The 26,702-nt window shown below is 41.9% G+C and overlaps 1 protein-coding gene across 1 annotated transcript; it reads right to left on the bottom strand.

The window, feature by feature from the left end:
- Positions 1 to 10,062: 10,062 nt before the first annotated feature.
- Positions 10,063 to 15,212, bottom strand: RTP4 (receptor transporter protein 4). Its single transcript, XM_024565700.3, is given in 3 exon segments — positions 10,063 to 10,784; positions 10,786 to 11,403; positions 14,948 to 15,212. Coding segments are annotated over 3 exon segments (1,362 nt in total). The 5' UTR covers positions 15,208 to 15,212; the 3' UTR covers positions 10,063 to 10,300.
- Positions 15,213 to 26,702: the final 11,490 nt, after the last annotated feature.

The following is a 26,702-nucleotide window of genomic DNA, read 5'->3' as shown; positions in this document are numbered from 1 at the left end:
AGCTCAAAAGCCCATACTCCTGATTTGGGTTTGGGGTGAGTTTTTAACCCCCTATACGGGTTAGGGTATAGGGAACAGGCGGGAAAAGTTTCATTGGAGAACTCAGAGTTTGGCCATTTATAAAAGAAGTCAACACAGAATCTTCCTGGACAAAGAACACTTTGCTTCTGAAAGAGGTCAGATGTTCAAGTTCAGTTATGTTCTGGTCCTTTGCTTCCGTGGGGTGGCGGTGGACGGTGGGGAGATTTTGGTTCCAGGTGCAGCTAGACATCAAATTTCTCTCCTCTGTACATGCTTGGCCTGCATGACTTGCAATTTTGTTCTGTTGTCTCTGAAAAGCAACTTAGTATCTCTTTAAACAGGATAGGACAAGTTTCAACTGGTTCTGTGGTTACACTGTTTCAGATTTTTCTGATTCCAACTTGGATCCAAAGAAAATGGTCCCCACTTATTGGAAGTGGAATTCAGTCCCTAGGGAGGAAAGCCAGATGAGAGAAGGGATGGTCTTGAGAAGACAGTATTGAGTGTGGGAGACTGCAAAGCACAGCACTTAAGAGCAGAGCTTAGGAATAAGATACCCAGCTATTCTGTCAACAGCCGTGGGATCTTGGAGACTCACTCTCAGTACCCAATGAGCCTCAGGTTCACTATTTCTAAGTGAGAATAACAGTACTAGTCTCAGTGTTTTTGTGAAGATTAATTGAGATACCGGAAGTGGAATGCTCTGAGCTTGCCATGTCCATGGGTGTTCGATAAAAATGGCTACTTTATTATTATTTCTGAGCAGAAGTGAGGAGACAGCCCATGGGGAAACTTGGGAATGGGTCAGCAAGAGACCACAGCAGGTCCTGGGGGGGCTGTGGGCAAAATCTTTGGAGTGAAGAGAAGAAGATTTGATTTGAGAAGAAAGGAAAAGGGCTGAAATCACTCCTTGCAATGTGTTTTATTTTATAGCTCAGGCCTCAGAGAAATATCCCTCACCAGTGGCACAGTTCAGTAGACACGGTACTAGCCCATACATCTCAGAGCTTTTGTTCCTTCTGCCACATCTCCTATAAATCACAAAAAACAATTGCCTTAACACAGCTGTGTGAATTTGGGGAAATTATGTTTTTTCTGTGGGTCTTCATTTCTCAACCTACATAATGCTGATCCCTCATTCCTTTGGCTCTAATATACTGTGAGCCAAAGAACAAAATTAGAATTTTGGCACAGCATTTCCAAAAGGTTCCCATTTCTGTCCCAGACTTGTGGTCTAAGTATTATGATGCTTTTACTAGGCATAAGGAACTTATCCTTAGAATTTCTTTCTTTATTTAGAGGGTACAAGGAATGTAAAACCAGCCTAAGAGTCAGGGCATACAGATAGATGATTCATTCCCATCACATTATCTTTTGAACGGTTAATAGTTACCCCTGCACTGCGCTCATTCCTTATCTACCTGAATACCATTTCAGACAAACAAACAAAATGATTACAAAAAAAAAGGACAATTTTAGAGACACTGGCAAGTCTGATGGACTCTGGTGATGAAATTATTCCTAACTCTGCCGCCTACAAAGGTCTGGCAGAACAAAAGCATGGGCGTTTGTGCAGATACCTTGTCACGGTCGGTGAGCAGCGCAGTGTCACTCGCCTCAGGCTCCCAAATCTCTTGGCAAATAGAAAAACTCCATTACTTCAGAGCCCTCTCAGAAGCGGGACATTAGTATTCACTCTCACGAGGAGCCAAGAACTTAGAGTTTGGGAACTTAGAACTTAAAACCGAAAATCGGTGGCAGCTTTGCCAACCCACCTAAGGCTTCCTAGGCTCTATGTAGGCATACCTTGTTTTATTGCACTTCACTTTATTGTGCCCCACCGGTGGTGTGTTTTTTACAAACTGAAAGCAAGACCCTCCACCAGCAAAAAGATTACGACTCGATTTATTGCAATCCTGCTTTGTTGTGGTGTTCTGGAGCCGAACCCGCAATGTCTCTGAGGTGTGCCTGTACGCAAGTTCTCACTCCCATTTGGGAAATAAACTCTTACAGAATTCTTGAGTTTAAGAACTGGAAGGACTTTAACAGATCCCTATGCCAACCCAGCACATTCAGTACTTAAATCCCTGTAGTTAATGTCTGCCAAGGTGTCATATAGCCTCACTTGAATGCCTCTAATGAAGGTTCCAACAGAGAATATGCAGAGAAGGAGCCCAGAAAGACTGGGTTATGAGGACTAAGTGTGTGGAGGTGGTGATGGGGTGATTAAGGAATCCTGCTACAGGGAAAGAGGGTATTGAGACCTCACATTGGGTTTGGAGAATGTGGAGACAAGGACCCAGTGTGGGCTTCCTCACAGGTCAGCATCTGCATATGCAGCATGCGAAGGGGAGCGCAGTGTCTGGAATGGACAGGTCTGGAGGAGGAAACAAACCGCTTCCCTAAGCAGCACTTTCTCTAAGTAACAATTTGGCTCTTGTACATCTTGGTCTTTCTGGATTGTGTTGCAAGGACAAAAATATTGGGTCAGGCATAATGAGACTTCAGTTACTATCCTACATCTGCTAGCAATTACCAGTTCATCTTGGACACATTCAAAAAATTATCTGAAACTTAGAAATAGGTGAAAGAGATTATTGGGTGTTCTTTCAATGCTGGACTTTTTGGACCATTTTACTTCACCCTAAGGCAGAGGCTCATTTGGAGAATTTTGTTCAGTAGAAATGCAAATAATTTCTTCCTGATGAAACTAATAACTTCAAAGTTTACAGTTTATGATCCTGTTAAACATAACCCAGTTTTTGAATAGCTTATAACCTAGCAAGTCGTTCAATTGCCTATTTATACAAAGCTTTTCATATGCTCTTTGGGCCAGTCTTAAATCTTACTACTTTCCTCATTAATTAATGAGCTCAGTAAAAACTTTGGAACCTGTTCATTTAACATCTGTATGAGAGACATGATTTTACTTTTCTGAAAATGAATCTTTAACAGGCAACTAACTCACTCCTGCCTCCAAGGGTCTGGTTTCTGTATTTGTTAAAAAATACATTAGGACTAGCAGGTCTCTAAAGGCCCAGTCTAAGGTGTCTGAACCACTAATGAAGCTGCTTCCTTCCCAGCTTCCCAGGGTCTCCAGAGAAAGGGCCACTCTAACTCTTTGCTGCAGAGAATTGGTGCTGACAGTACCACTCCCTGCCACCCAGCCCCCACAAATGTGGTCAGATCACACTAGAACACTGCTCTGCTTACCTACAGCAGGTCTAAGATTGTTTAGAAGTTCCTAGGAACCAGACTACATTGTTTTGCCTGATTTACTTCCATTCCCCTGCCTCTCCCTTCCACAACTACTGTCTGCTCCCCACTACAAACATCAAAAATTTCAAGCTCTGCATCCCCAGGCTTTTAGTTTAATCTGGAGGGTAAGGCATCCCCGCTGAGTGCTCACCTCCTTGACATTCTAAATGGAAATCGGTGCCTTTTGGCCTCCGCTGAGGCAGCAGGGGTCAAATTGCTTCTCTCCTCACTCCCAGGGCTCTAAACCCACTTCTGGCTCTGACATCTGAGAAATCTGCCCTTCCAAACCTGCAGAGGCTTCTCTTCCTCTGCCTCCTTGGCCTGAGGATGTTCAGCCATTATACTCCAACTGGAAGTACCTTGAATTCACCAGGGCTGAGGAAGTGAAGGGTAGATGGAGGCAGAGCACGTGAAAGGCAAGTCACAACAGTCCACTGGATGCATTTAGCATTTCTTGAAATCCATAGCGTTTGGTCTTGACCTACAATTAATGATCAACTCATAGAAAAACTTTTCATTTTAGAGGATGATGGCTTTGTTAACAGGAGGGGTTTTTTTGGTTTTTTTTTTTCTGAGTCTTCCCAGGTCAGATCATCATTTGCCTGAGAATCAGCTCAGTGCTTACAGTGTTCATAAAATAAATGTGGTTCTTTTCTGATCCCAGCTTGCCTGCGCGGCCTGACTGATAATACTCACTCATGGTTTGGTGAAGTACGGCCGTACTTCTCTCCACTCCTTTCTTGTTTTCAGTAACATTCTAGTCTTTTATATCAGGATTTAGGCTAATTCTTAGCAGGGTAATGAAGTCATGATTCCCAGGCCCCCAGCCACATCCGGGCACTCCCTACTCCTCAAATATATAGCTTGTGGAAGCTGCCAGAGAGGGGATGTTGGGGGGTGGGTGGTTGTAATTTGGGCTCAACAAATTAAATAATATTTATTTGGTGCTGACAAGGTGCCATAGAAACAAAATCATCAAATATTTGGATGTGGTTATCCTGGAAATGTAATTTTAAGTCAATCAGCAATGTACCTATTTGACACCTGGAGTGGGTCTGTTCTTTTAAATGCCTTCCTCCTTTACATAGCAAAGAGTCTGGGGATCCTCTGCTCCAGAAATTTGTGTTAAAGACAAATTTCTCCAAGAACCTTTGGGGGCAAGGACATCTGAATCCCTGAGAAGGAAGGCCAAGTCCAAATGGGTCACATACCTCTTTATAAAACCCTTGAATCTTGGGGACACGGTTCTCCCCAGGTTCACATCCCAGGCAAGAAAAAGAGCCAAAGGAAGAGCCAGGGTGAACACTCCTGCTTCACTCCACAGCAGGGAAATAGGAGATGCAGGAGAAGGAGCAGGGGACAGGGATGTGGGGGGCCCTGCCTGGCCATTCCCCTTTGTCCCCTCTGGACCTGCCATCCTAGTGAATCCAGACTTCAACATCCCTGGAGCCCAGCCCCTTAATATGATAATGACAAAATTAGAGCCACCCTTAAAACCTAAAAGATACAGAGGTGGTGATCTCCAGCACATCCTTGTTTAATTTACCAGTCTGGCCCCTCAGAAACCAATCAAATCCTGTAGAATGACAATGGACTATCTCAAACTCAACCAAGAAGAGGTCCCAATTATAACTGCTGTGCCAGAGTGATATTTTTGCTAGAGTAAATGCACATTGCTCCAGATACATGGTATATGGAGATTAATCTGATGAATGTATTCTTTTTTAACCCTATCAAGGATAATCAGAAGTACTTTGTATTCACATAGAGCGGATAGTAGCTTGCATTTATACTTTTGTCCCAGAGCCATGTTAACTCTCTCATCCTGCATCAAAATATAATCTGCAGAATCTGAGCCATCTGGACATTCTGCAGAACATCACATTGGTCCACCGTATCAATGACATGTCAATCAGAGCAGACCAGTAAGAAGTGGCAAATGCATCAAAGACCTTGGTAAGACACATGTACTCCAGAGGGTGGAAAATAAACCCGAAAATGATCCCCTGCCACATCCTGAAAGTTTTAGGGGTACATTAATTTGCAACATGCCAGGATAACACCTCCAAAGTAAAGTCGGTTATTGCATGTTCACCTTCCCATCACTAAAATGAAGCACAGTACCCAGTAGTCCACACTTGGATTCGTTTACTAAATGATAGAGCAAGCTGCCAATTTGGAGTGGTCTGAATAGGAAAGGGCTTTGAAGCAGTCCACAATGCTATGCAAGCATTTCTGTCATACGGGCCGTGTGGTATTTATGACCCAGCAAACACTTTGATATTACAGTTGTCTGTGGTGGGAAATGGTGCCATGTGGTATTTATGGCAATACCAAATTGGAGAAACACAATTTATAACATTTGTGTTCTGAAGCAAGGCCATGTCATTTGCATCAGAGAATTATATGCCATTTAAAACACAACTCCTACATGCTACTTGGTGGTAGTAGAGGTAAAACTCCTGTCATGAGATATCAAAAGATGATGTGGCCAGAGATGCCCATCATGCTCTAGGTTCTGAAAGGCCCGTTGAGTTAAAAGTTTGAGCAGGCCCAGGACAATTCATCAGAATATGGAAGTGTAGTCACCAAAACGACCACAAGTCAAAGCTAGAGAATACAAGTGAACTGGGTGAACTGGTGGCCCAGCCCCCATGTTGACCACCACTAGTGCATTAGTGCCTCTCCTTCAGCTCACACCTGATTGCACAGTGGTGGGGCAGAGGTGAGGGTGGGCTTCCATCACCTAACACAAGCCAAAAGGGGAAGGAGAAGGTCAATGTTGGTTCCCAATGGTTTTTTGGTGAAAGCTGAAAACAGACGGTGGCTGCATTACAGCCTCAGAGAAGGATGATATATGCATTATATTCCTTCTATTCTTAAAGGGATAGTAATTCATCTTTACTAGAATTGGTACATATTCTGATATGGGCTTGCATTTCTTGCTGGTAGGACTTCAGCCAGCATGAGTCTCCAAGGGCTTATGGAGTATTTGATCTACAAACCCAGGATCCCACATGTTATGATCAAATTGTGTACCCTCAAAACTCATCTATTGAAGTGCTACCCACTAGTATCTCAGAATGTGACCATATTTGGAAATAGGATTGTTGAAGATGTAATGAGTTAAGATGAGGTCTTACTGGAGTAGGGTAGGCTCCTAATCCAATTTGACTGGTATTCTTATAAAAGGGCAAAATTTGGAACACAGACATACACACGTGAAGAATGACCTTTGATGGGCAAAGGAGAGTGCTTCTACAAGCCAAGGAAGTCCAAAGATTGCCAGCAAACTACCAGAAGCTAGGTGAGAGGCATGGAACAGATTCTCTCACAGCCTTAACAGTTACATCACATAATATCACATTAGATAAATGATCAAATTTGTAGCAAAAATGTTACAGCAGAGGTGATAGGCCAGGGGATTTCCTATTTTTATCAAACACAGCATCACCCAGAAGCTGCCAGCCTGGGAAATTAATGATATAGCCTCTTAAAGATGCAGTTGTGGTAGAGCTCAGAGATGCTATCTTGTGAAATGAGTCACCATCCACCAGGATGTCGTACATCCTGAATCAATGACCATTATATGATGTGTCACCCATCGTAGGTGAAATATATAGGCCTGGAAATCAAGAGGTGAAAGTAGGAGTGAGTTTGTTTACCATTACCCATATTAAATCCATTGTCATTTTTGTGTGTGCCATAGTCAGAACTCAAAGTTCAGCAGGTCTAGAGATCCTAAATGGGGAATGCTTCCACTAAGGAACTCAGTAAGAATCCCATGACCAGCTAGGACTGGTCTTTTGCCAAGAGATCAACAGGCAAGAAAAAGAGTCACTCTCCTGATCATCAAAGGGAAATAGACTGCTGTTACACAGGGTGGGTAGGAAGAATATATTTGACACCAAGTGTTCCACTAGGGCATCTCTTGGTACTTTCCTATCCAGTTTTGACAGCAGATGGACAAACACAGATGCCACAAACTGAGAAAAGCCTTGTGACCAAGGGCTCAAACTCTTCACTGATAAAGGTCTGGACAACCCCATTAGTTAACCCACCTACACAGCAGAGGTGCCAAGGTAAGGAGAATCAAGAATGGGTAGTAAAGGGAGATCAGGAGTATCCAGTTGCCATCCCAAGACCAGATGTAGTGGTGGGGTGTGGGGCTTCATTTGCCCACTAAATTTCCCTCTCCCTTGTTTTTTTCAGGAAAAATAAAAGTACTGGAGAATCTTTTCCCAGATGCAGAAATTTTTATACCTAGGGAATAGATTCAAGTGGTCCAAGGCCTGGGTTGCAGTGGATGGAGGCTGTGGTGTGCTCCCCAGATCCCTCTTTCAGGACTAGAGCACTCATCTCCCCAGCTTCTGGGAGCATAGCCTGCTGCAGGCTTGCAGCTGACACCCTCCCAAGGACTTGCCTTCAGCCACAGGGAGATGTCCCACCTGAGGCTCATGTCCAATTAATTTTTCATAAATATTATACTTTCTCTTATCTTTCTGAGGTATAAATACTAGTTTTACTTTTTAAATATTTTTTTGTCTTTTTATCCTTGAATTATCTCTTTTTCTTTTGATTTCCCATTTTTAACCTTTATTTCTTCTTCTTTACCTTCACATTAGGGAATTTATCAAATATTTGATACTTCCTTGGCTATTTGTCCAAATGCAATTGTGAGACACTAAAAAGCTGGCTGGAGACTCTGTGGGGTCTTAGCATCTGATGAGTTTACTCTGGGACTATCTGGGTTGGTCAGTCCACTGGAGGAATCTCCCTGTGATCTCCCATTTCACTATATGTATTTTTTTTTCTCTTCAACTGATCAGTTTTCCCAAAGGGGTACCATTCATTCTCCGGTGTGTTTAAGGGTTGGGTGGGTAGGACACAAGGTTGTCTCCTAGGTTTGGTAGTGGGCCAGAGGAGTCCCACTAGTCAGCATGTAGACCTTCACAATGTTTCTGATTCCTGAGCCATGCCTGGGTCCCTGAGCCCAGAATCCCTCTGTGTCAATGTCTTCAGAGTATAACCCCCAAATCTCCCTAGAGTAAGTTTAGAGTGATTACTAGGCCACTTAGAAATGGGGGAAAGAAACTTGGCATATAGGCGTTCAGCCAGTCCTCCTACTTCAGCCTTCCTAGGTCCCACCTCAGAGCTTCTTATTGCCTACTGTTTTTAAGCCCTTCTGAAACTGTGCCACATGAATTGCCTTGTGCCTCAGTTTTCCCTTACCTAACTTCTCTTTCAGATCTCTCTATTCTGCTAAGTCACTTGCCTATCATTAGTCCATCAGCTTCCTAACTTCGACCCATTGTCTTTGACCTTGTGTATTGATGCCTTTTTCCCCTTTTATTGGCAGTGGGGTTTCAGGAAAGATCAGTGGGAAATACATGTGTTTAATCCTCTATATTTAATTGGAAGATGTTACTTTGTTTTACAGATGGAAAAACTGAGGCCCAGGAAGGGATAATGACTTGGCCCAGGAAGGGATAATGACTTGTCCCAGGTCATACAGCATAACCAGGCTAGAAGTAAAGTGTCTAGTTTCCAGGCCAGTATTCTTTGTGAAAGAACCAAAAAGTATGAAAACTGGAAGGATGTAGAAATTCAGTAGAGTGGTTTGGGCAGAGTGACATTTTAAAAAGGGGAGAGCTGGTGAGAGTGATCTAAGAGAAAAGGAAAAGAGAGCCTTGTAGAAAAATGCCTAGCAGACAGATGGAAATAAGGAGTGAAAGATATCTCCATGCATCTCAAGATCTCAGGATTGGCAAGTTATTACATTCTTCCCAATCCAATGCTGAAAGAAGTGAGAGCCTATGATAGCTCCAAGATCAAAAATCAAAGGTAATCTCTTTAGCGTGGAGATATTGGATAGCTTTAAGTAGAAGAGAAAGAAGAACAGGGAGATGGGTATATAAATTTTATTTATTTTATTTTATTATTTTTTTTTTTAGGGAGGAAGAGAGAGAGACATCAGTGTGAGAGAGAAACATCAATTGGTTGCCTCCTATACACTCCCTGACTGGGGATTGAACTCACAACCTAGGTGTATGCCATGATGGGAATTGAACCTGCAACCTTTTGGTTTGTAGGATGATGCTCCAAGTTCCAGGTAACTGAGCCACCCAGCCAAGGAAATATTCATTTATAAAATGCTCTTTTTATTGTTAAAACTGGAGCATATTTAAAACATAATAGCCTGATCCCTGCAGTGCTGTTGATAACTGTATTTCTTTTCTATTATTGTAATGGATTACCACAAATTTAATGTTTTACAACAACACAAATTTACTATCTTATAATTCTGGAGGTCAGAAGTTTAAAATCAGTCGCACTGGACTAAAGTCACGTCTCAGCATAGCTGGCTCCTTCTGGAGATTCTAAGGGAGAATCTGTGCCTTTGAGTTTATGAGCTTCTAGAGGCTGCCTGCATTCCTTGGCTCAGGGATTCTTCCTCCATCTTCAAAGCACATCATTTCGACCTCTTGTTCCATCATTATATCTCTTTTTCCTAACTTTGCTCCTCTTGCCTCCTTCCTATAAGGTCCTTTGTGGTTATATTGGGCCCATCATGATAATGTAGAATAATTTCCCAGTTTTAGGATCCTTAAATTAATCACATCTGCAAAGTTCCTTTTGCTATACAAAGTAACACATTTACAGGTTCTGGAGATTAGGATGTGAACATCTTTGGGGAACCATTATTCAACCTACACAATAACTTTCTAATAACACTCATGACCCCAAATTCTTGTGAAAATACAGTCTATATATATTGATGCTAGTGAATGAATGAGTGAATAAATGAACAAATACCTTTTAGTTATTCCACAAATATTTATTATTGGGCTTATTATCTGTGAGGTCATGTTTTAGGCTACCTGCAAAGGAAGTCCAAGAAACCAGGGATTAATCTACAAACTTGATGCTGCTTGGTCTCAAAGCAAATTCTTTGTCATATTTGCTCATTGATTACCATGAAATTAAGACAAGAGGAAAAGACAAGCTTATTTTCATCATTCTATTTAAAGTATCTGCCTACAACAAAGGCCCAAAGAACAGCAACACAAACACAGCCCAACTTCATTAAGTTATCCTGGCCGTGGGAGTTATGTGGTGCCATTAAGGTAAAGGATCTGGAAGAGCTGTCTGGAATAGGCGCTCTGGGTGAATACCTGTCCTGGCTTCCCCAGGCAGTTTAAGTTCTCCTGAAGCTCCCAGATCCATGTGTAGCTGTGGGACTTGTTCTCCGTGTGGGCTGTGGGTCTTTTCCCTTTGTAGCCTGAAGACCTGCCCCTGGTTTGGCTTGTGAAGTTGTCTCCTGTTTGGACTGTTGGTCAGCCCTCCTTAGAGCCTGAGAGTATGTCCTCTGAGGGGTCTGTGGTCCTGTCCCCAGGGTGGATTGTGAATCTGCCCCCACTGACGGTAATGGGCCTACTGCTCGTGTGGGCTGTAGGCCTACCCACCCTGGGGGAAGTGATCCTGCTACTTGGATGGGCTGAGACCCTACGAGCAGCCTGCCGGTCTACCCCTGGTGTGGGTTGTCGGCCTGTCTCCCGTTTGGGCTGAGGGCCTGCCCCAGGCACTTGGGTTCTAGCAGTGGCATGGCTGGGCCCTGACATCTTATGCTCAAAGGGACACCCACTCCCCTGAGCTTTCTTTGCTCCAGCTGACTGGTTCTTAGCTTGGTTTTGTCCATATACATCACCAGTGTGAGGCAGAGAGCTCCTAATCTCCACGTAAGAGACAGAGGATTTGGATGGTTTTGTCATGCAGTTTTGTGAGCTCTGAACACAGAAGCCCAGAACACATGCCTCACAATTGGTCGTGTCATGGGACCCTTCCAAAGGCACCTCCAGGATCACCGGTATCTCTGAATACTTCTTTATGCCGTCTCCGTAGTATCTCTCCCGAATACGCCGCACCAGGTTGTTCAAAATCCTCATGGTGCTATCTGAGGAGAACTCAGGCTTCTCAAATCGAGACCGGGAACACCTCCGGCATCTCTGACTGAAGATCCGCATAAGCACCTGACCCTGGGACTTCCGGGTCTCCAGGTGCATGTGACATAGGATCTGCACTTGGGCAGAAGCCCAGTTTCGCTTGCATGAGGAACACCGGAACCTGCAGATGGAAGGAAGAAGCCCGTTGTTCCCTCAGTTGATTGTTGACCTAGGGAAATGTCCTGCCTTGGTCTCTAAGATCCTTCTCAATTTGAAAAAGTGTATGTGATATTGACAAATTGGCCAATGAAAATAAGAGAAACTGTGTTTCCAATACAGTTTTTTATTCTGTGACCTGTTGAGCTTCCACCTATACATGACTCTAAGTCTGCCTCTTTGCTAGTAAGACATCTCTGGGATAAACATTTCTGCCACCTACCAGCAAAATTTTGTCCTCATAATGGTCAAAGAAAACTCTTATGCAGTACGGTGGTCCTCACTTATCCGCAGGCATATGTGACCCTTCACAGGGGGTGCCTGAAACTGTGGATGGTACCAAGCCATGAATATACTTTTTTCCTGTATATACATACCTATGATAAAGTTTAATTTATAAGTTTGACACAGTAAGAGGTTAACAACAATAACTAGTACTAAAATAGAACAATTTTAACTAATACTCTTCAGCAATTTTTATATTGTTTAGCCCAAACCTATTCCTGAATCTGTATGACCATCCCTTACTTGCAGTAAACGTCCACTGTTTCAGGGGTCTGTTGCTGGAGTCTTCCTCCAGTCTCAAAGCTTTCTGGCACAATACGTTGCAGTCAATTGTGATTTAATTTTGTTTATGTCTCTTAGCCACAAATGTAATACCTTTTCCATATTAACTTAGCACTTATCATGCACTGTGGCTGTAAGTTTTGCAGTTGGAGATGTGACAGCAAAACTAGCATAAATTTCTTTTTCCTTCCTTACAATTTCGTGAATAGAAGATTCATTCTCACTGTAAGTCATAGCAACCTCAGCATATAACTTTTTTCTTATTAAGTCAAGAACTTTCACCATTTGACTTAAAGGAAGCACTTTGGCATTTCCAAATCGCCAGCATCACTACTCTTGCACTTTGGGGCCATGATTAACTAAAATAAGGGGCTCTTGAACACAAGCCGTGTGATACCAGGACAATAGATCTGATAACCGAGAAGGCTACTAAATGACTGACGGGTGGGGAGCATATCCCGTGTGAAGACACAGGACAAAGGGATAACTCACATCCTGGGCAGGTTGGAGTGGGACTTCACGAGATTTTATCAGGCCACTCAGAACAGCATATGATTTAAAGCTTTTGAATTATTTATTTCTGGAATTTAACATTTAATATTTTGGACCACAGTTGGCTGTGATTAACTCAAACCACAGAAAGTGAAACCATGCATAAGGGCGAACTACTGTGCCTATTTTGAAGCAGGCACTGTAACTGGTGCTTCACAGTGTTATACGATTTCATCTTTAAAGCCCTCCTCCAACAAAGGCATGATTGAGCCCAATATCTAGATGAGGAAATTGAGTCATAAGGGTGATGAAGCTTGCTCAAGAACCTACAAGGTAAGTAATAGTACAGTGATGTTTTAGTCCCCAGACATTTTGAAGTCAACCTTGTTTATTTACCTGCTATACAGCATCACCTCTAATGAGCAACATGGCTACTTTTGCACCTAGAAAAACCGACTTAGGACCTGGGGTCATAATACTTGGGTTGGACACCCTAGTCCATAGTTTACATCAGGGAACCTTGGAGAGGTTTCCCTACTCAAAGCCTCAATTTTTATAACCATCAAGTGAAAAATATTCAAGGATTGTATTGGCATCATTAAAGGAGATGGCACATGTGAAAGCACTTTGTAAACCACCAAATGCTTTTCAAAAACGTGTTGATATTTTTCAATGGTACATTGGTAAGTTGCTTATCCTATCTCAGAATGACTATCAAATCAATTCATCTGAACAAGAGAAGCACCTTCCTGTTGGGGGAAGTGCCTCAAGCAACCCCAGCTGGTTAGAAACCCTTCCATCACTCACTGGCTTAAAAAGCAGAGCAGAAGGACTGCTGCATGGGCTCAGGCCAGTGCCTTGAAAACTGTTCTGCAGAGCCCCAGAGGCTTCATTGCAATAATGGATTCTGCCATTAAAAATATTATATACGTTTTCTATATTTTATATATATATGCTCTATAATGCGTGACATATACATACTGTATTTTTCAGAACCATAAGACACACCTAGGTTTTATAGGAGGAAAATAGGAAAAAAATTTTTGAAGCAAAAACTGTGGTAAAATATTTAATAACATAAATAACATAATACTTCGCCCATGTAAATAAGCTACATTCGGACTATAAGACACACCCTTATTTTCTTCCCAAATTTGGGGGGGAGAGTGTGTCTTATAGTCTGAAAAATACGGTATATGTTATCGATACATTTATTATAAATAAATTAAGTATATATATGCATTGTCATATGGGAATGGAGAAGGAACCCTTTCTCTGCTTTAGGAAGAGCAGAAAATGCTTTAAGGAGCAGGTGGCACCTGAATTGGTTCTTAAAAGATGAATAAAGGGGAGAAAGGGAAGGGTCTTCCAAATGAGCAGAAATCATGGACAAGGGAATAGAAGCCTGAAAATGCATGGCATGGCTAATAATTCTTAAGGAATGGAGCAGAGTATACCTGAGGCAGGATAGGGGCAGGCAGGGAAGTAGGTGAGCTGGGAAGTAGAGGGAAGGTCCCTGAGTACCATAAGAAAAGAAAAGACTTGATTGTCCAGGTCAGCAATTCTCACCCTCCTGACAAGGGTGAGGAAGCTGGTTCCTGCCACCTGGAGGCTCACTGCAGGCTGAAGAGAAAGATGGCCAGTAAGAGAGAGGCATTAGTTAGGGAATCCTGGCACTAGGGTTTAGATTTCCTTCTTATAGCATTATTTGCTTATATTATCCCCAGGTTTTTAGTAAAGCAATATTCAAAGTGACTGCTTGGCATTCATCAATTCCTGGGACTTTAATGGAAGGTCCCAGCCCAGGGCTGTTCCCGAACAAGCCTAGCAGGGCTGCTCCAGCCTGGGAAAGCCAGTCAGAACTGACAGGGGAGTTAGCAGAAGGCACTAGATAGAGGTAGTCTGGAACAAAGGAGGTGGTGTGGAAATAGGAGGACAGGTTTATGAAATATGGAAATATTCCTCCAGATTTCAAGAAATATGTAGGGAGGAAACCTAATAAAATAAAAAACTTCCTCAGGTAAGCAAAAATGGAGGCTTGAAAGTCTAATTTAGATTCTAAAGAACACTGTGACCACAAAAGGATGAAAAGCCTAGTGGTATTTGTTCTTCTGCTTCTTTTTTTTTTTTAAAAAAAAAACCTCATCAGAAGATATTTTTATTGATTTTTAGAGAGAGGGGAAGGTAGAAGGAGAAAGAGAGAGAGAGAGACATCAATCGATTGCCTTCCGTATGTGCCCCAACCAGGGATTGAACCCACAACCTCCATATGTGCCCTGAGTGAGTATCAAACCCACAACCTTTTGGTGTATGGGACAATACTCCAACCAACTGTGCCGCCCAGCCAGGGCATGACATTGTCCTTTTAACAAGCTCTCAAAGGAATCAATTGATGCCAAGCTGAGCCCCTTTGCCTAGGAAGGCTCACTGCCAAGCAAACTCTCACCTACCTGCCAAACGCTCTTTGCTGGTATTGCTTCCACCCTTGGCCCACACAGTCTGGCTGAAGAGTCTCATCCAACTTCAGGGTCCATCTGGCCCGGGATTTTACCTGCTGGATCAATTCTTGAAATGTCTTTTCCCATGTCCCAACATCCAAAATTATTCTCTCTTGAGGTTTGGAGTTCATGTTTAGTGAGTAGCTCTCTCTTTTACTCGATGTGCAACAGGAAATAAAAGCAGTTTCGGTTTCCCCGACCACGACATACATCACTAAGTTTCATTCTAGACTGTCTGAGTACACAGGACAAGTCTTCTTTCTGAGGACAGGGGGCAGCAGAGTTCTGCTAGTTTGTAAACAGGCAAACATCTGAGAGACATCTGAGTACAGAGCTCTGCTCTAGTTTCTGGGGGGCACCAATGTTAGCTTTTATTTCATTTTTCTCTTATTTCACATCATGCAAAGCACTATGCTCAGCACTGGGGCAAGTACCACTGACTAAGACACAGTTCCTACCCCCAGTGATGCTCAAACCCTTATGCAGACCCAGGCGACGGGTGGGGGGACATGTGTCCCACACTTGTCTCATGCACCCAGTGAACTCTCACCAGTGTTCACCACTGTTGAAATTCTTAGCTAGTGGTTTGGTCTTGTGAAATCTCTGGGGTCCAAGGGCAGGACACCAGTTTGAATGAAAGGATTATTTAACCCTGCCTTTCACTATGTAAATTATCTTGGGGGCAGTATACAATCACATGTGGGAGCCAGATTTCGGTGGCAAGATAGAGAGAATTCTTGTTCATGAAGTGAAGGATTGAGATTAGATGTGCTTTAAAGTCAGTTCTAACTCAAAGAGACTGAGTTTCTAGGAAATAAGCTCTGTCCCTCTGAAGTTTAAATTCAAATGGGGGAAGATAAGACAATAGGCCACTTATGTCCTTGGAAGCCCCATTACAGTTACTGCATCCCAGATATGATTGGCCTGTGTTCTCAGGCATTTTAGACTTTAACATGCTCTGTTTGGGAGGCAGAAGAACTGTCCCCTTCTCCCCTCCCTCTCGGGATAGTTTGTTCTACACAAATTCTCACTGCTTTCATAACTGTGCACATTGAGGGCACCTATGTCTATACAGACAATTATAGGAGCTTGGAATTGGACCCACAGAATATGAGAACTGAAAAGTCCTTAGGAATCAACTTGTTCTATTTTCCCCTTGATTAGTATGTGTAAAGAAAACTGAGACCCAGAGGAAAGAGGTCTCTGGCCCAAGGTCACACAGAAAATTAGTGCCAATACTGCATCAGAGCCCAGACATCCCATGTCCCACCTCTGAGTTCTGCTCATCTGCACCAACCATGCATAGGTCCTTTCCCCACCCTTTTCTTCTACTTCCTGGGGAATCTAAGAACCATTCTTTTTATTAGTTATCTTCAGAGCATGACCACATACCCTGCCTCCTGACTCCTCCAATAGTCATTTTTCCCAAAATGTAGCCTTGACTCACCCACTGGACTCCCCGCCCATTGCCCTCTGCCTCTGCTTTGTGTGTTTCTTTCAACATGCACAACAGCTCCAGGCCAGCCTGATCCAATGCATAGGGAAGCAGGGAGACTATGAGTATGATATGAGATTTGAGGGCTGAAAGAGGCCCATTACCTTCCCCATTACTACAAAGAAAAAGAAGAAGAGAAGAAAATTGTGGCCCTTCTAAAACCCCATGGATCTACTGTAAGCCACTTGTTTCTTTGTACCAAGGAATTATGACTCCAGTATAATAGAATCATGGGTTTGCTTTTTATGGAAGAGACCTGAGAGAGCATCTTGTGACCCCTCCTCCCATGTCACTGAGAAACAAGGTGTAGAAGTGACTTACCCAAGTCACACAGTGTGATGGAGGTGACCTCTAGGCTCTCACCAATGGTTGGTGCCTTATCATGGGTTGGTCAAAGAGTTCCTAAAAAGACAGTGGGAATAGAGGAAAGATCCCCAAAGACAACAAAGCACGGGTCAATTCTGTGAAGGGAGACCAAGGGAAAATTTAAATTTTCAGCAGTTCAAAGCTGGAATAAATCTACAGGATAATCTAATCCTGGGATGATAAGTGATGTTTCTCTCCCATTCTTGCCTGAGACCAACCTTGCTAATCAATGCTTGAATCCTCTTTGGGTCTGGGTGTTACTTCAGAATCCCTTTTATCTCAGTTCTGGATAGCCACTACCAAGCAATTGGTAAACAAGATTTTTTTTTTTTTTTTGCCACTTCTGCAATAGCCCAGCTCCCTTATTTTATAAGTTGCAGAAACCAAAGCCAAGATAGATTTGCAATAACTAAATCAGTTTTGTAATCCTATATGCACCCATTTTCACAATATCACATGATCTTTCACAGATAAGGCTAGCACAAAGCTTACCACAAACAGATGTTCTTTTCTTGGGGATATTTTAGGCTTGGGAATAAAGGAGGGTAGGCGTGAATGAGAGGGATTGAGGGTGTGAGACTGAAAGAGGAGGTAGAGGCTTTGCCGTTGGTCATCATCCACTTGTTAACTTATTTCTATGGTTACGTTAGCTTGGAGGTGATAGGAAATGGAGGGACTTGATTTGATTGAAGGAGAAAAACAAGAAACAGGAATGTAGTCCTTAATGTAGCAAGAATTTTGCTTATATTTTAAACATCTCTTCAACCAGTTAGCATAAGCTCTGGAGGTTATGTAGAACAGATACAGAAAATTTCATGGTGATTGATCTGGGGAACAAGGAGGCAAGGTGATTCCTAACCCAAGTCCATCTTTCCCACTTCAATCAAGGCTTCAGAATAGGGAGAAATGAATTCTGGACTCAGAGTCCCTGCTATGTTGCTGAAGTCAGATACATCTTCAACTCCTGGACCCTGAGGTGACCTTTCTAATAGATAACTGAGCAAGGACTCAAATTGCTGATACCACACTAAATCCCATGAAAGCATGCACATGTCTAAAGAAGGAGTGGATCGCAAATGGTAGAAGAACAGTCAGGAGGCACAGGGAGCTATTTTGGGTAATCTGAGTGGGGTCTTCATGCTGCTCCTCTAGTTTTTGTTTCTGGGCTGAGGCCCCTGAGAACATCAGAAGAACCACTGCTCCTGTTAGGACTACCTCTCAGCATAAGGTCAGTCTGGAGGAGAAGGGAGGAATTAGAATCACAACATTCTAGAATGTAATAGAAGGGGCTGGTTCCCCTACACTGCACAGTATGGATAATCACAACTAATTACAACAAGGAGCAGTGAAGTTTAAGGAAAAGCAATTGTTTTACAGTTGTCTTACAAATATCAAAGAACAGTGGGGTCTGGTCAAGATGGTAGACACTGCACTCACCTCCTCCCATAAAACATACCAAAACAACAACTAAATTATAGGTCAATCAACCTGGATAACCATCTAAATAAAGACTAGCTGGACAGCAGTCCTATAATGAAGGATATAAAGAAGAAGTCATGTTGAGATTAACAGAAGGAGCAGAGATGCAAAAGGGACTGACCTCATAACCACGTGTGGCAGTTGAGTATCTGAATGGATATCTCAGCTGCAGAGGTCCCCTGAGAATCGAGGGGTCTCAGCTCCACACAGAGCTCCCCAGTCTGATACACCAGAGCTGGGAAGAGGATCCCACATAACATCTGGCTGTGAAAATCAGCAGGGATTCCTCTTCCTTCCTGTTGAGATAGTGAGAGGCTGAGGCAGAAGGCTGCTGGAAACCCAAGCTTTCTCTTAAAGGGCCAGCACACAAACTCTTGCTTGCAGGCACTCACCTTAGGTTCCGGAGGAGAGATGGTGGCCATTGGGGGGAGGTGTGACAGAGACATATGGGGAGAGACTGAGTTGTGTGACTTTGATGCAAGGGCTGGAGGGATAGCTGCCACTGTCCCTATGTTGAAACCTCCCACATAGCTGACTGGAGCCATCTTTGCTGTGTTGAGCCCTCTCCATACACAGCCAAATATGAACCTGCGTGAGCCTGGTGATCTCTATTAGCTCCCTGAGACCCTACCCCATCCACTTGTCCATGGCCAAGGTTCTTTCAGTGGCAACCAGCCTGGGCCCACATTAAAGTTTTTCTTAAAAAACTCCAGTCAAGCTTTGTGTATGCCAGGCAAATAGGTTGAAACTGAACTGTGTGGCTGCAGTGAGAGGGCTAACAAGACAGCTGCCATTGTCCCTCCTTTGAGACCTCCCACTACACAGCCTAACCTAATTCTGCATTTGCCTGGTGAACTCCATTAGCTCCAAAATGATGACTCGAGACCCTGACTCACCCAAGTTGTGTTCCACCTGAGGCTCTTTCAGTGGCTGAGCCTTATGGGTAACTGTGTGACAGAGATGGATGGGTCTGACTTGCTCCAGGGCAGCCAGCGTCAGTTCTCAGTGTAACCCTTCCCACACGCATCTAAGCCCAACACAGGCAGCTACCAACTGAGAATTGCTTTGCAGCTCCTCACAGGTAGCCCCGGGGCAGTCTTAGGCAGCATCTGACATGGACGTGCACCAGAATCCCACCCAAGAGGCCCCAGAGCCAGCCCACTGGGCGGCCAGCTTCAGACCACAACACAGCACCACTCCATTAGCTCCGCAAGTGGCACACCGAACGGAAGGTTTCAGTAGGCACCAGAACCCACTGATCTAAGAAAAAACAATGCAAAAGATCCATGAAACAAAGAGCTGCTTCTTTGAAAAGATAAACCAGTTTGGTAACTCCTTAACCAGACTCATCAAGAAAAAAAAGAGAGGACCCGAGTAAATAAAATCAGAAATGAAAGAGAATAAATGGCAACTGACACCATAGAAATACAAAAGATGGTAAGAAAATATTATGAACAACTATATGCCAACAATTGGAGAATATGGAAGAAATGGACAAATTCATAGAAATGTGGAATCTTCCAAAGCTGAATAAAGAGGAACCAGAAAATCTGAACAGACCAATTACTACCAACAAAATCAAAATATTTTCAACAAACAAAAGTCCTGGACTGGGTGGCTTCACAGTGAATTTTGCCAAACATTCAAAGAGGAATTAACACCTATCTTTCTCAAATTATTCCAAAAAATTCAAGAGGAAGGAAGATTTTCAAGCTCATTTTAAGAAGCCAGTGTTTTTTCAACTCCAAAACCAGACAAAGACATTACAAAAATAAAAAAAAATTATAGGCCAATATCCCTGCTGAGCATAGATGCAAAAACCCTCAACAAAATATTAGCAAACCACATTCATCAATATATTAAAGAGATCATACACCACAATCAAGTTGGGTTTATTCCTAGGATACAAGTTTGGTTCAATATTGACAAACCAATTAATGTGATATATTACATTAGTGAAATGAAGGATAAAAGGCATATGATCATATCAGTAGATGCGTAAAAAGCATTTAACAAAATCCAATATCCATTTATGATAAAAACTCTCAGCAAAGTTTAAGTAGAGGACACACAGCTCAACCTAATACAGCCCATATATGACAAACCTACAGTTAACATTATAGTCAATGGGGAAGAGCTGAAAACATTTTCCTTAAGATCAGGAACAAGACAAGATTGTTCATTTTCATCCCTTGTATTCAACATAATGTTGGAAGCTCTAGCTACAGCAATCAGAGAAGAAGAAATAAAAGGCATCCAAATTGAAAAGGAAGAAGTAAAAGTGTCATTATTTGCAGATAACATGATGCTATATAGAGAGAACACTAAAGATTCCACCAAAAAACTACTAGACTGACAAATGAATTCAGCGAAGTAGCAGGAAATGAAATGAACATTCATAAATTAGTTGCATTTTTATATACCAATAATAAACTATCAGAAGAAAAATTAATAAAATGAACTCTTTTACAATTTCATCAAAAACAATAAGATATCCTAGGAATAAACTTAACCAAGGAGATAAAAGACCTATGCTCGAAAAATTATGACACTGAAGAAATAAACTGAAGAAGATACAAATAAATGGAACCATATACCATGCTCATGGATAGGAAGAATTAACATCATAAAAAAGTCCATACTACCCAAAGCAATCTATAGAGGTTCAATGCAATCCTGATCAAAATACCAATGGCATTTTTCACAGAACTAGAACAAATACTCCTAAAATTTATATGGAACCACAAAAGACCCCAAATAACCATAGCAATCTTGAGAAAGAAGGACAAAGTTGGAGGAATCATGCTACATGATATCAAACTATACCATAAGGCTATAGTAACCAAAACATCATGGTATTGGCATAAAAACAGACACATAGACCAATGAAACAGAATAAAGAGCCCAGAAATAAACTCACACCTATATGGTCAAGTAATATACAAAAAAGGAGACAAGAATATACAGTAAAGATAATCTATTTAATAAATGGTGTTGGGAAAATTGGGCAGATACATGCAAAAAAAAAAAAACTAGACCAACTTCTTATACCATATACAAGACTAAACTCAAAATGAATTGAAGACTTAAATGCAAGACCTGAAACCATAAAACTCTTAGGACAAAACATCAGCAGTAAAATCTCTGACATTTCTCTTAGCAATATTTTTTCTATATATTTCCTAGAACAAAGGAAATAAAGAAAAAATAAGCAAATGGGACTACATCAAACTAAAAAGTTTATGCACAGCAAAAACAACATGAACAAAATAAGGAAACAGCCTTCTGAATGTGAGAAGATACTTGCTAACGATGTATCTGATATAAGGTTACTATCCAAAATTTACTTAAAACTCATACAATTTAACACTGCCACCTCAAAAAAACCCCAATCTAATTAAATAACATATATGCATAATCCATAGACATGGAAAACAGGGTGATGATGGCCAGAGAGAAGGGATGCCAAAAGCTAGGTGGAGGTAGGCAAAAGTGGAGGAAACAGGGACATCTGTATTAGTGTTAACAACAAAAATAAAGTAAAAAGAAAAAAATGGGCAGAAGACCAGAATAGACATTTCTCCCAAGAGAATGTACAGATGGCCCATAGACATTAAAAAGATCAGAGAAATACAAATCAAAGCCACAATAAGATGTCATCTCACATCTGTTAGAATGGCCATCATCAAGAAATCAGCAAAGAAATGTTGGCGAAGGTGTGGAGAAAAGAACCCTCATGTGCTGTTGCTGGGATTACAAACTGGTGCAGCCCCCATAGTAAAAAGTGTAGAGTTTCCTCAAAGAAATAAAATTGAATGACCTTATAACCTAGCGATTCCATTTCTGGAAATATATCCAAAAGAAGTCCAAAACACTAGTTTGAAAAGATACATAAACCCCTTTGTTTATTTCAATGTTATTTACAGTAACCAAGATATGGAAGCAACCCAAGTGCCCATTAATAGGCAATTGGATAAAGAAGAAGTGGAACATATATACAATGAAGTATTACTCAGCTATAAAAAATATGAAATCTTACCATTTGCTACAACATGGATGGACATAGAGAATATTCTGCTAAGTAAAGTAAGTCAGACAGAAGAGAAAAATACCATATGGTTTTACTGACATATAGAATCTAAGGGACAAAATAAATGAACAAACACAACAGAAACAGGCTCTGAGATACAGTGAGCTCACTAAGGGTTGCCAACTAGGAGGGGGTGGGGTGATGGGTGAAAAAGGTGAAAGGAGTAAGAAGTTACAAAACAGTCACCGGGGTGTAAAGTACAGCATAGAGAATATAACGAATAATATTGTCATAACTACGCATGGTGCCAGGTGGGTAACAGAATTACCAGGGGATCACCTCATAAATTATGTAATTGTCTAACCACTATTCTATACACCTGAAACTAACATAAAATAAAAATAAAATGAAATTACAATCCCTCCTGTAAAAAAAAGAAAAAGAACACATTTATCAAATACCTATAATCTGCTGGTCCTTATTCTCAGGCAGGGCACAGTCTAGCAGAACAGACAGGTACGTAAAGAGCATCTACCTTCATCTCCCCACATCTCACCTTCCTCAGCTTATCCTTTTACTTGGGAACATAGATTTGGAGTCAGCCTGCCCTGGTAGAGTTCTAGGCCCATCAGTTATCCTCTTATTAGCCTTGGGCAAGTCCCTTCACTTATCTGTTTCTTGATTTCTCCAAGTGAGGATAATAATATCGCCTACCTCACAGGGCCATTGTGAGGCCTGAGTGAGTTTAAAAATGGTTGTTGGCACTTAGTAAGCAAATAGAAGTGTTGGCTTGTTTTTGTTGTTGTTGCTATGTTGCATGGTTCTTCCTAATTTACTGTAAAGTCTTTTTAAAACATGTTTGATATACAGCAAAATATAATTACAAATAAGTATTTTTTAAAATTATAGCACAGGAAAAAAACCTACAAATAAGCATATACTCACACACATATGTATATATAGGAACTCAGAGAGCAGAACAGAATCTGTCCTAGACAGAGATATACATTTCTATCACTCCTTGTTATCTAACTCTCAACCCCACTCTATGCACCTCCCTGGGAGGGGCCAGCTCTTCCCGGGGACTCACATACCACCTTTGTCTTGATAGCCAGCTATCCTGTACGTAGTGAAATAAAGTAGTATCCAGAGTGGGTACTACTCAGAACAAAGGCTGGCCTGCTGAGGACACCTTTCAAGAGAGCAAACATCACACTAAAAGGATAATAAAATGAACCCCTTAGAAAGAACCAGAAGAAATGTGTGAAGTCAAAAGAACTAAAGTAAAACTTCACAAGTTTTCAAAGGGGCAGTTTGTCTCACAATTTCTCTGAAGACCTTCTTGGTTTCAGGCTTCCCACTGTCCATCTGGGAGGCTGCCGTTTGCCTCCATACACAACCATTTGGATATTGAGGGGCAGAAAGAATTTCAATGAGCTTAAAGAAAGCCGAGCCCCAGAAAGAAGTGTGACCAACCCCAGGCTGCCCAGCTCATCATGGCCACTTGCAAACAGAGCCTCTGACTCCCATCCTTGACAGTCACTTCTTTGAGCACAGGTGGTCTGAAAATCAGTCAGAACTCTCTAGATAGCGTTCCAAGGCTGTGGTGAAGACGTGTTAAAGCAGTGACTTTACCCACCCCAACACACTACCCATACAAGCGGGCTGAAGTTACACCTGGAATTCACTTTTCTCCCATCTCTGACTCACTTCACCCAATCCCTTGCTCCTTCCCCCAGGAATTACCTCTCACTGTAACTAACAGCAGCAAGTTCTTGTCTCAGGCTGTGCTTTTAGAAGAATCCCAACCAGCACAAAGACCAAAAGAGGAAAAAGCTCAACAAACTGAAAATCAACAACTTTCCTGAGATCCATCAGAGAATTCGGGTCACAGGGCCAGCTGCTGCCCTGAAAACTGGAGAGTTGGATGGTGGACATAGAAAATCACAGCTTATTGGAACCAAAGGCCTAGGAGCACAAGCCAGCACTGGAACCAGTTATGGAAGGAAAATTTTTACATTGTCTTTGGCCAATTGCTAGAGGCTCATTGAGGCAAAGCTTGAGAATTAGAAACTCCAGGGGGTCCAACCTTAAGAGGGTTCCCATTCTTCCGTTAGTTTGATCTCCAGGAGTATCACCAGGTTTTCACTATCAAGATGGAGAAAAAATTTCCCTGTGCTTCTGGCCAGAGGAGAAGAAACTAACAATGTTTTAAAAATACTCATAACTCTGTTTATAACATGATCTTCCCTCAAGGGAAACTTTTTCACTTCAGCATAACACTTGGGTATTACAAAACCATAACTGACCTTGGGGGCGGGAGGAAATACCCAATGCCAACCCCTTCTAGCCTTCACTGTGGGGCCTAGGAACTACCTTACTCCTTCCTGTGTGTGCTTCCCTTTCTGCCTGGTAATGAGAACAAAGCTCCTCACGCTTGCAGTGAAGAGAGAGGAAAGCAGGGCATATCTCAAAGAGGCAGGCCCACGCCTGTGTTCTTCTCTGGAAGAACACGGTTCAGACTAATTATCTTTATCTCATCATATCTAGGGGAGAAATAAAGAATTCAATCATCCGTGAATTCTGGTTGTCTTGTTCTCAAGAGACAACCAGAATTATTTAACCACCAAGCCTTGGGAGGGATTTTAAAGGTTCTCTAAATTCTGTTCCTTACTTGCATGCTTGGTAATGGTTAACACTTAAATTATAAATAAAAATTCAGATAGTGTCTTTAGAGTGACTCAGAGAGGACTGGACTTAGAAAACAAAGGTTTATGTTTCACCTGCAACACTTGCTGAGTTACTTAAGCTCTTTCGACCTTAATGTCCTCATCTGTAAAATAGAAATAAGAATGCCCATTCCATTAGACTTCATGATACATACACCAACATGATATATACATAAACCATAACTACAAAATTTCAGATAGCATTATTTCATAAAAAAGAATAAGTAGAGGCTTGAAAGAGTAGCACTTGAAAAAAAAAAGAGTAGCACTTGAATAAAATAGAGTACTTGAACTTAATATTCAAAGAGTAAAGAAGACATAAGTCCCCACATATGGAAAGCAGAGAGATATTAAAACCAAGAACCTAGAAAGTGTTTGTGTCTGTGTGTTGTGGAGAAGAAAAGCAGCACATAAAATAAATAACTAAATTTTAGAGCACTTTCCTTCTTAGATTGTACCTTTATCCCCATATCTATTTGATCTCTACAATAACCCAATGGCTTATGATTCTCAATAAAGAATGTTTCACAATAGAGGCATCTAATGGAGCTTTGTAAAATAGAGTTGTCCAAGCTCACCTCTAGAAATTCTGATTCAACACGTCTTGGACTGGGGAGAGTATGTATTTTATTTAAAAGCTCCAAGAATACCGAAATACACTTCTGCAAAGATCACTATAAATTAACAATGGGAGGCTCAGGAAGCTTGAGCAACTTGCTAAGATTTAACATAGGCATGGCAGAGGTAGGAGGTGCAGCCAGGTGCTTTAAGTCTCATTTGTGTTCTTTTCTCTACCCTGTGATTCTGGGAGGCAAGATCAGCCTTCATTAGTCTAATCATAATGGTTGAGTTGACCTGGCACCAGAAAGCTGCTTGCTCTCTGGTGGTTGGAGCCCGGGAGACAGCCACAGTGTTAATGTACGAATTTAATTAACAACAGTGCACATTGATCCAGGGAAGAAAGCTACAAGAAATGGAGACAGATCACTCAGGGCCATTGCAACGCAAAGCTGGGAAGATGCTGTGCAGCCTGCTGATGGTCATACCCATCAGCAGAACTTGACTTTGTGTCTGTGTTGTTTCAGTCTGGCCATGAGAGTGCAGCCCAAGTTTTGATGAGACCCCCACAGCCCCCCAAAATGTCAGTGAGAATTTTAAACCAGTGCAAATAGCAGCCAAGACCTCAAGCTAGGAGCAAGATTCAAACAGGCTCAAAGCTACAGGCCCTCCTAAGGGTGGTATGCTGAGTGTTTTCAAGGCCTCTTGATCTTGACCTCATTGTAGCTATGTTGTAAAGATTTAGAATTGTCCTCCCAAGGAGAGTTCACAAAATTCAGTCTGAAATAGTTTCCACTGAAGCTATTGATTTCTCCTGAGTTCATTCCAACAGGTCATTCTCACGGCCTATTTTGTGTATCTCTGTGGGGCATTCTCCATCCTCAGCCATGAGAATGAAGATTAAGTTTTTCGTTGTTGGGGAAAAAGAGGTCAACTTGCTCTCTCTCCTTGATGACTCTGCAGAGATATTTTTTTCATTTTATTTTTTAAAGTCCAGATCCATTATAACCCTGTTTCAATGAGGAGGGGCTTGGCTGGTCCCAAGAGCCT

The sequence above is a fragment of the Desmodus rotundus genome, chromosome 2, assembly GCF_022682495.2.
Source record: "Desmodus rotundus isolate HL8 chromosome 2, HLdesRot8A.1, whole genome shotgun sequence".
NCBI classification, from domain to species: domain Eukaryota; kingdom Metazoa; phylum Chordata; class Mammalia; order Chiroptera; family Phyllostomidae; genus Desmodus; species Desmodus rotundus.
Note: the sequence above shows the minus strand (reverse complement) of the source record. Positions and strands in the feature narration are given on the sequence as shown.